The sequence below is a fragment of the Cucumis sativus genome, chromosome 4, assembly GCF_000004075.3.
Source record: "Cucumis sativus cultivar 9930 chromosome 4, Cucumber_9930_V3, whole genome shotgun sequence".
Classification (NCBI taxonomy): Eukaryota; Viridiplantae; Streptophyta; class Magnoliopsida; order Cucurbitales; family Cucurbitaceae; genus Cucumis; species Cucumis sativus.
In genome coordinates this window covers 4,594,135-4,605,207 of record NC_026658.2, presented here as the reverse complement: position 1 = coordinate 4,605,207, position 11,073 = coordinate 4,594,135, and the positions used below count along the sequence as shown (strand labels likewise).

General features: G+C 30.3%; 1 protein-coding gene across 1 annotated transcript; it reads right to left on the bottom strand.

The window, feature by feature from the left end:
• Window positions 1–5,982: 5,982 nt before the first annotated feature.
• Window positions 5,983–10,781, bottom strand: LOC101213219 (cellulose synthase-like protein G3). The gene is made up of 6 exons (XM_004148961.3): window positions 10,028–10,781; window positions 8,224–8,373; window positions 7,964–8,089; window positions 7,405–7,848; window positions 6,931–7,278; window positions 5,983–6,806 (listed from the first exon to the last, which is right to left on the bottom strand). Exons 1-6 carry the CDS (start codon window positions 10,700–10,702, stop codon window positions 6,261–6,263), a joined length of 2,289 nt encoding a protein of 762 aa, XP_004149009.3. The 5' UTR covers window positions 10,703–10,781; the 3' UTR covers window positions 5,983–6,260.
• Window positions 10,782–11,073: the final 292 nt, after the last annotated feature.

Below are 11,073 nucleotides of genomic sequence, written 5' to 3'. Positions count from 1 at the left end.
CATCCTCGTGTTAAAGGGTTGCTTGGTTAAAGATTTTGTAGGTACTTGATAATAAAAAATACTTGGAATATAAGATCTATAATTTAATTTATGAAATTAAGCACAAAAGTCTTATATAAATTTGATAGATTAATTAATTAAACAATATATTGATAAAAATTAATTAATTTGGAATCAACAATAATATTAACGGCAAATACTTTAGAGAATTGATAATTAAAATTAAGAAATAGATTAAAAACAATCAAATATTAAAATTATTTACAAAATATAACAAAATCTATCCAATTTTCAATAATTTACTTTAACTTTTTTTTTGAAATGTTCTATAAAATATAACCAAAACTAATTGCAAGAAATAATTGCGTGATTATTAAAAACACGATAAAGTAATCAACTATTATTATTGATAAATGAAATTTTGTACTAACTAAATTTAATTAATCCTAGTTTTCTAATTAAATACATTTAATATATTGTTAGCTAATTAATTAATAAATTTTGTTAAGAAATAATTTTATTCATTTAATAACTTTATTATAAAATAAATTTAAGTAATATTTTAATAGATTATTATTCCTTTATTAAAATAAATATTTTATATTAATTTTTTAAAATTAGCATTAATTAATTGTAATACAAATGAGATTATATATCAACTAAGAGTCAAATAGAGAGGAGAAAAAAGGAAATCCATTGTTGTCTTGGAAGGGAATAAAAAACTTGTGTGGAAAATATAAGGATATGTGAGAATAACTTATTTTCAAATTCTATGCAAATGTTTGAAAATCGTAAAACAAATACGAGTATTGAATATATGCATTCATTCTCATCTAGAAGACCCTCAAACCAAACGATCTCTAAAGAGTTAACTGAACGCTAACGAAAGGTACTAAAGTATAATTTTTTAAAAGTTCAAGAACTAAAACGAACATTTTAAAAAATTTAGGAACCAAAATAAAATAAAATACAAAGGTGAACAAATATGAACTACACTCTAATTACTAATTTATTAAATTGTTACCATGTGCATATATATATATTTCATCCTTAATCTCGTTAATAAGCAATATTTGAATGATTTTTAATTACTAAATGTTTAGGTTTGCCAGTAAAAATAAACTTAAATATTATTATTTATTATATCTCTATTATATTATCTCTTACTTTTTAATACAATAATATAATCTCTTACTTTTTTTATACAATGTAATAAGGGTTTCTTTTTATATATAAAAAAAGAACAAAATGTAAAAATATTTACACCGTTTAAAATATTTTTGAAAAATGAAAAAGCTTAGCCCATAAAATAAAATATTTCGTATTTAATCAGCAACACACTCTCAAAAAACGATCTTGTACCCAATCTAAACGATTTTATACCAAATCATAAGGATTTTGGTACAATATTTGATAATGAAAAAAGAATAAGAAGATAAGGACACAATTCACTAAAAAAAGAATAAGGAAAAGAATAGTTTTTATGAAAAAATAACGTCAAAGATAAGAGATGACGAAGAAGGAATAAATTCTGAAAAATGAAATAAAGAATATTGTCTTTTTGGCCTAGAATGCGTCAATCATTCTTTGTGCTACCCTATCGTATAATGCCTCCTCTTGTTCCCTTCTCACATCCGGATTGACTGAATCATCTTTCGGTCCATTGTAGGCTTAGTTGTATTTGTCCTTGATCGAGCTCTTGCTCTTCTTGACGACATATATACCCTTGTTTCCTACAAAATAACTTAAATGTTTAGCTCTACTTTGCCAAAAATATACCTAGCAACACTTACTCTTTCCTCATGTTACTCAAAATCATGCTCTAATACCAAGTTGTCATACCATGTCCCGCAAACATCTTAACACATCGCGTTACGCAAATCTAATGCTTTTAGACGCCAGTAAGCTCAACTTTAGTCCTCAAGCTTTGTTTAAACGCCTAACACCTTAGATACTTAAACTCAACTTATAGTGCAATCACCTATTTTTATTATACATATTTTTAAAAGGTAAAACTTTTGTAATAATATAAAATCTTATAGTAATCATTTTTCTAAAGAAAAATATTTTATAAAAAAGAGAAAATAAAACCTTAAGGAGCATATTTATCATTTTAGGAAAAAAATTAGTATCTCATTTAATTTAATTCTGTTATTTTAGAAAAAAATAAAATTAATTTATTTCACACACAATCACATAATATCTCATTTGATTTTATACCTATGAAATTTTCTTAATTTGTGGTACACCTTTGGTCACTTAAAAAGGAAAAAAAATATTGGGAGAGAATCTCTACGAAAAAACTCTTTGGAGAGAATGTATATGAAAAACGAATTTCTCTTCAAAAAGGTAGTTTTCTCATTTATTCGTTTCATTACCTTTTTTTTTTCTTTCTTCCATCCTAATCCATGATAACTTAGTCAAAATTTGACCATTCTATTCCAAACATAAGTTTCACAAATATTGTTAGCAACGTCGATATTGTCATCTTTCATGATATAAGATAAATTTGCCATTGTAAAAAGGATGGTAAAAATTGGTGGACCTGTTGCATTAGCTGTGGAAATTCTGAGCGGAGTGTCTCTTTCCCATGGTCATCAAATATCTTTTCCAAAGTTATTTCTTGAAGTGCAACTAAGGTTGTCTCAAGCATCTCAAGGCCCGTCTGATTTGCAAAGGTGAACACTGCAATGCCTAATTTTAAATATTAAGCGCTGCACATAAATACGAGTACAATATAATGACAAAAGACCTTATGTAAGAACTGAAATGGATTAACTAGAAGTAATAGGACATTTATTGAAGGACAAAACTACATGAGCTTTTTGCCTTGTGTTTTGTTCAGAAAATAACTTCTTTAAGATCAACGAAACTCTAAAGGCATACTGTTTGGAGACTAACAACGACCATTTTCCTGAGATTAATTTAAAACTGTTTTTATCAAATGTAATGCCATTTTCTCGACGTAAAATTTATTTCTGCAAGTTGCTTCGATACAGTAGAATACACACCTTTAGAGAGCAGCATATAATTGCATCTGAATGATGCCACAATGTTTTCAGGACAAGCCCCCCTCCTTCATTTCCAGATTTTAAGAGCTCCACCCCCAAGTAGCTAGCACCTGTATTCACCCAAACCAACGATTCACATATTTGAAGTTTTCCTTAAGCGAAATCTGGAATTCACACAGGTTGAGGAAGAATCACATTTTCTTAAACCTGATAATTATTTATATGTATATAAAAAAGTGAATGTCGTCATCCCCCATTGAAAAATGAAGCAAAGGATTTTTTAAACTAGACATGGAATTGGAAATACATATAATAAAATATCTTCTTGTTGCATTTCCAATTCAGATACAATAAGCTTTTGCAAATTATACCTATAACTGTTGCAAAAACATACAAGAAGATATCGCTAGTAACAAACATTAAAAAAAAAAAACTATACAAGTTAACTTTAAGAAACTATGCCGAACAGCTACTTACATAATAGATCTAAGCTAGTATTTAAATTTATGAACCACACACATGTAAATTTGTTCGCATTACAAAACAAAAACAACCACTTACCTCACTTTATAAAATTAATTAAGACCTATTCATTCACACCACCATTTTGAACCGCAGAATTAAAGCTACTCAAATCAAGTTAAAATGGTCAAAGAAAAGAAGGAAAACACAACAGTACATGAACGGTAGCAGGTTCAAGCTGTTCCTACATAGACAATCTGAACTGAGTGAAAAACGAGGTAGTGAGAGCAGTGGAATGTGTGGAGCTAAAAGAAACGCATGCCAATAGGAGTGGAGCTATTCAAAGAAATGTATGCCAATAAGAGTGGCCAGTTCATGAATTAAGCAGTTGAGGATGCACCTGTATGGTTATCAGGCATTATGATTTATTTTCTAGTTTAATTTAGTGCATAACTTAAATAGCATTATGATTTATTTTCTAGTTTAATTTAGTGCATAACTTAACTATTTATGTGCAGAATCAAATGCTAGAATTACTATAGACACCTATACCACAAGATTCTTAAACACTCTTAGGGGACGAAATATGTGAAAGTTTTTTTTGTAGATAACCAAGTTATTCAAAAGGGTCTTGGTTGGAACCTCAAACCCAAGTCAAGGAAGGGTAGTAGCACTTTATCATCGAGTTCAGTGTTTTAAGAAATGCATGATAGGGAGGTTCATGCATGAACTATGAAATATATGATTGAAGAACAAAGAACGTCATAGATGCATGCCTGAACAATGGAAGAAATAAAAAAAAATAATTGAAGAACCGACATGAACACAAAGAAGACCTTGAACTTAAGGTACGTATTTTTTAAATTTCTAACTGTTTTTTATTGAGGATTGTCGTCACATGCATGAGACGACGGACAGCGGCCAACATTCTTAAAAGGGTTTGTTTTAAAACAAAATAAGAGCCAAACACTGAAATAAAGTAAACATTTTTAAATAAAATCATAAAACAATAGTATGCAAAAACTAGAGTTGAGTTTATGATTCAAAACGTCTCCAAAAATATTCTATTTCTCAAATCCATCGAGTAGTTTTATAATAAAGAGAGGTTTTCTTTTAAAAAAAAAATATTACTTAAAATCATTTTTTTCTTGGGATAAAATTTTTGACCTCGATGTGATCTCTAATATTAGAAAATCGAAATTTTTTAGGTTTGGTCATAGGATTTGGTTTAGGAAAAAGATATCTATTATAAAATAATTATTAAAAAAACTTGTCAAATCATATATTAAATTTTGAATGTTTGAAAAATATATAAAATTATAACATTAAAACATAAATTTTCTAAATGATTTTTTTATAAAATAATTGTGAAAGATATTTTTAAAAACTTAGAAAATTTTAAATGAGAAGGATTCTAAAATATTGAAAACATTAGAAAGATTTATAAATTATAAATAGAAATAAAAATGAGACTCGATAGAAAAATTAAATAGGTAAAAACAAAGAGTAAAGAAATATTATAATAAATTTATATTGAAATTTTAAAGAAAACACATTGGTGATGAATCTTAGATTCTGAAAGAATCGACTTCTTTTGCTAAGGAATTCTAGAAAATCGATTTTCAAAGTTCTCAAATTTATTAGATTCGATTGTTTTTTTTAAATAAAATTAATTGAAAATATTTTTAAAAAAATTAAACAACTATTAGCAAGAATATATTAGTATAACCTAAGGGAAAGAAGGTCAATAACGTACAAGAGAAGATATCCCAAAACAGAAATAGATATTAGAATAACTCTAAGGGTACTTGAGAGGATGTTGATGCACAAAATCTTAGCCACTGGCATCCAAAAAGCTTAATTATAAAGTGCATATCATATTTCTCATAGAAAGCCAATAATAATTAATTGGCGTGCAAACCATCTTATTCCACAACCATGCTCCGAATGCAAAGGAATTTGTAACAAATCCTAGCTAATTGACAAATAGACTTGAGGACCTCAAGATGCGAACATTTGCACGGAAGAAACAAGTTTAGAAGGAAACAAAGCACCTATATATGAATCACTATTTGGGTAGTAAATTTTATGAATTGTTTGTCATGGTTCCCAAGGTAGAGAAAGATTCCCAGAAAATATAACTTAAGAAATAGCTGTGTGCAATGAATGTAGGATTTTCAGGACTGTGTATACCAAGAAATATACACAACTCACTAACCCAACAAGGTGTGTTTGAGAATCAATCAATATTATAGAGAAAATGTGTCCAAATTTAAGCTTTGTGAACACACGATTAGGAGTATGGAGGTGGGCCGTAGGTTGGATGAGAAATACAAGGTCGCCTCCCGTTGCTAGTGCAGTTCTTGCTGCCGCGGTTCTGCTTAGTTCTCGTTGCTGCTGTTTTGCCAGTGGTTCTGCTCACCACAGAATGGTGAAGCTTTTTCGTAAAAAAATTTGACATTTGCAAAAAGTTGAAGAAAAATAGATACAATTTGACATTTTTAAAACATAAAAAAAATGTATGTATTGTTTTTATTTGATGTTTTTTAAACATTAAGAAAGACTCTCACATGAAGTTTTTTTCGAAAATTGACTCACCTCTGCTATTTTTATACAAAATTTCGATGTTTTATCTTTGAAATCACCTATTTTTTTGATATTCTTAAAAAAATCGTCATTTATTTAAAAGGGCAAAACTAAATACATAATAGACATTTTCCAATCTAATTTAACGATGAGTCCTTCAATTGTTGACCAGACCACATTTCCTACGGAACATTTATCTAGCTAAAAAAAAGTAGCAAAAGAGCAAAGAAGTAAAGCAAGAGAGACAGAGAAGAAAGTGAGTTCGGGTGGCAACTTCCCTCCATCATTTCTCAAAGCCATGGCTTCATAAACTGGCCAACAATTCACCACTCCAAATCCAGCCACCAACATCTGAAGAAACAAATGTTCCCACGCCCCGCCCGATTTCAAAATTCTGATCACTCCACCGGCGAAACTGGCCAAGTTGACAATGGCTGCAGTGGTAAGGGGAACGAACATTGGCGAGAAAACTCCAAACTCGAACAACTCTTGCTTGTACCTCTTGGTTTGTTCTTCATCCATTGCTTTACTGGTGACGTTGAAACCTAAGTTGGAATTTATCCCAAGAGACTTCAATGTGAACTCTATGAATCCAAACAACAAACTACACCCAGCTCTTATGCTCCACATTCTTTGATCATTCCACCATCTTCGGAATGTTTCTCCCGCAAGAATGAAATCTACAAGATTTTGACCATAAGCTCCAAGAAACAACAGTATGTATATTACAAACCATGCATCACCAACCTACAAAGAAAAAAAAAATCCAAATAGAGAGATGACTTTGATTATAGAGAAATTTTCATGTGATATTTTGATATAATATTTTATTCTAAAATTATAGAACATTTTGTGGGTATTAAAAATGAACCTTGGGGAAGATCTGAGTGGCACTAATGAGAGCCAACTGAGGTAGGAAGGAGTAAACAATGACAGGAATGGACCAAAAGGGCCAAGATGCATAATTGGCATAAGAAAGCCCCATGAGAAGGCCAATGAACCTTACACCATAAGTGATCGGGTTGTACTTTGAGAAATTGACTTCTAAAAGCCCAATACCCCATCTTTTGGTTTGATTCATCACACTAAGAAGGGTTATGGGCACATCACCATGAAAAGCTGCTCTTTTCGGATTGCAAAATACACTCCTCCACCCCTCCAATTGCAAACGATACCCTGTAAAATAATCCTCCACTAAAGACCCATATTTAAACCCCAACTGCCAACACAACACAGAGAAATTTAAACTGTGAGAGAACAAAATATTCAATTGGACATATTTTGAAACAATAAAAGCATCTCAGACGTCAACTATACATCATCATTTGAATTTTAACCACCATACCTTCAAACCCCATTTTGTATTATTCTCATAATCACAACTTGCAACTAAATAGGCCAAGTCCAAGACCTCTTGAGATTGAATGGGCCTTTCAACAACATGACTTGGACTAAGTTGGGAGAGTTCAGGTGCCTCATATGAGTATGGACCTCCAAAGAATACCCGTCGAACAAAGAAACACCCAGCACCAACATAATTTGGGCCTAACAATCCATCCATACCAAGTGGATTGATTAGGAATAAGTGCTTTAATTCTCCACCGTATATATCATGTTTGCTAACTCCACGGAACCGTTGAGGGAACTGAATATATCCTAAGTTTTTCTCAAGTTTTGGATCCAAGAAATAGCACAAGGCACGAGCTGGTGTTTGAGGGTCATTGGAATATGTATCACAATCCAAAGTGAGAATAATTGGTGCATTGGTCATGGTAGCCGATACCCGAAGCTATTTCAACCAAGACAATAGCAAGGGTAGATAAAAAAAATGAGAAAAAAGAAGAAATATTATAAAATAGAACTTAAAAACAAACATAAATTAAATGAGTTTAATGGTTGATTACCAAAGTATTAAGAGCACCGGTCTTGAAATTGTGATGAGAATTTACACTTTTTTGCCTTGAAACATAGATGAGATTTGGCAATAGGTCTCCACTAATGTCTTTGTTCTTACTGCTGTCCAATACTACCTACCTCACACAAATTACCATAAAAATCCAATCTTAAATTATTTAGGATTGTGCTGTGAAAATAATAAGTTATATAGGTTTTGTTTTGGGTTAAAATTTACAAAATTCATAAGTAGAAATAAGTAATAATATACCTTAATAACAGTAGGATGATTTTGAGGAGTAAAAGATTTGGTCCATTGATTGAAAGTCATACGCTCTTCTTCTCCATTCAACAATTCATCTTCAACCTTTCCTTTCTCACAAATGTTTTCTACTCTCCTTTTCATTTTTTCGTACATTATCTAAAAACCAAAAATCAACACAACTTACAAAACGAAAAGCTATCATGAATCTTCTATCTAAATGTCAAACAACAAAATAAGAAAAACTTAACAAACCATCTAGGTTATAATGCAAGATACAACGGATAGGAAGAGTTCTATGTTTTGGTTTATTATGTGTAGAAGTACAAAGACTTGAATTATGAGGTAGTATGTCAATTAATAATATGAAATAATATGAATAAATGTTCTATATGGTGCCAAAAAAGAGTTCGTTTTCTCTCAATATGCAATTACTAATATCAAGTTGTTCCGATCCCCTCATTTTCCTTTTTCTTATAAAACAAAAATAATGGACCCTCTCATTTTGTAGTTTGTATTTTATTAGAAATTTGTGGGTCTGGGAACCATTGATTTGTCAGTTCATAAACCATGATTGGCAATTCATATATGTCCATTAAATCTTAATCGTATTTATGACGATGATTAATAAATTGGTTAACGATACTCAAATTCGCAAATATTATATTGGTAACTATTAAATCATTATTGACTAAAGTTCGTAACTATTAGGAACCAATTTGAAAGTACAAAATCAATATGTCAATCCTTCAATAATTTAAAATAAGAATAAATATGCTTCTTTTTTTTTTCTTTCTTCAGGTCCAAAATGGAACAAAATTCTCCCATTTTTGTTTGTCTTTTATAGCGTTCAATTTTGTTAAATTTTTTCTTCCAAATTTTATATTAAAATCTTTGCAAATACACAAACAATATCTTGAGTTTAAGAACTCCTTAGAATTTCATAACTCCTTACGTTTCACTATTTCATCCCTTGTCTTAATAATAGTTAAGTGGAATAGAACTAAATAAATACTTTGATCAAATTCAACCATAACTAAAATATAGATGTTATTTGAATGATTTTTTTTTTTATATTTTTTTAAAGATAACAATCCAAAATGATGATTGTCCCAACGAGTCTTGTTTGTCATTTTGGAAATATAGACAACTAAAATATTTTGATGTTCGAAGTTATAAATGTTCTTTGTTACAAAATCATAGCATCTTTGAATTTTGGTGTTTCTTTTCTAAGAATACTTTTAAAATATCTAGAATCCTCCGATAACTTTGTTTGTTTCGTAGAATTTTATCATAAACGTACTAAATTTACACAATATTTTAAGAATAGATGATTCATTAATTTACCATAAATTTAATGTAAGTTGAACTTACCTGACATATTTGTTTGTATGATTTTTTATTTTATTTTAAATTAATATAACGTTTTTAAAATAATATATATAAAATTTAAATTGTCATGAAATAAAAATCAATTTTTTAAAAAGATAACTACAAGAGAGAAAGAAGGTTAAAAATAAAAGATAGAAGAAACGCCTTCCACACATGAATCTTCTATTTAAGAAGTTTTTGTAGATTCACAAACTATTTAAATTTTCTAAGAATCTTTATTTTATTTCTAAAATTTATTTTTGAATTCCATCTAAAATTTGGTAATGTAATAGGTATTCTCTAGTATATTATAAATTATGCAAGAATAAAAATAATAATTATATAAATTTTGGGGTTAAATTACAAATTTCATCCCTATAACTTTAGAACAATATAAAATAGTCTCTATGTTATGATAAATAAATAAAAAGGGTAATAATACCTTAATCTCTTCAGTCTCGGAGTTCCAATCTTGGTTAGAAGTAGAAGTAAAGAAGGCATTAGGATTTCTATCTACAACGTCGTTTTCCCTACAAAACGGCAACCATGTGGCAGCAAACCTGGCCGCCTCCATAAAAGCAAACAGCGTCATGGCTGACCCACCGTCATCTGAAACATAGACGGATGTCTTACTTGTTGGGTAATGGTACGCCATGACCGACAAGGCCGTGTTCACGACGTTCATTGGAGGCTCTTTGTATGGATCCGCCGTGCAAATAAACACATCTATCGCTGGAAAATCAGAGTCATTTTTCAGTAACTCTTTCAAGTTGGCTGGAAACTCACGGCGGCGGAGTGGATTCATCCGGAAGGATTGAGTAGAGACCCACATGAAGGCCAAAACGGCGTCGGAGATGAACAGAGAAACAGAGATGAAGAAGGAACCCAAAGAAGTGGAATTTATAAGTGAAGTAAGGTGGTAGTAAAATAAAGCGAAAAGACCGCAGGCATAAATGAGTGCGAAGAGGCGGTTAAAGGTGGTGAGGCGTGAAGGTATGTGTTGGGAGTTAAGTTGGAAGTCCTCGGCGGCGGCGCGAGCTCTAATATCCTCCATTGTTATTTGGTTGTGTTTCTCCCTGTGCTGTGGAGAATGATGTGAAGTTCGAAGTCCACACATTTTATACGCAATGAGATTTATTTTTGTAGTTTCTAAACTCCACTTGTGTTTTCTTTTCTTCTTCTTTTTTTCTCTCCAATCTAAAAAAGACTAGTGTTGTCTTTTCGAATTCAAATTAAAACGTATTTATTTTCCTACAAAATTGTACCCCACGTTAAGGACATAATACTTCTGAAATTTGTTATTAAAAAAAATTGTCACTAATCTTCTGTTTCGCAAATTAATTAATAACGAAAAATAAAACAACTAAAAACAGGAATCTTTTAAAAAATATAACCAACTGATGACTTAATATATTTGAAAATCATCTGTTACATTTAACTTTTTGACTTTTATTTTTTTATTTAAATTTGGTTAATTTTGGTTGACAA

What these genes read in the sequence shown, in the direction of transcription:
- LOC101213219 (XM_004148961.3), bottom strand. Translation starts at nt 10,702, where the DNA reads ATGTGTGGACTTCGAACTTCACATCATTCTCCACAGCACAGGGAGAAA. An exon ending in ATCATCCTACTGTTATTAAG is followed by an intron (nt 8,090 to 8,223) that starts GTATATTATTAC and finishes TGTGTGAGGTAG; the next exon opens with GTAGTATTGGACAGCAGTAA. An exon ending in CCGGTGCTCTTAATACTTTG is followed by an intron (nt 7,849 to 7,963) that starts GTAATCAACCAT and finishes TGGTTGAAATAG; the next exon opens with CTTCGGGTATCGGCTACCAT.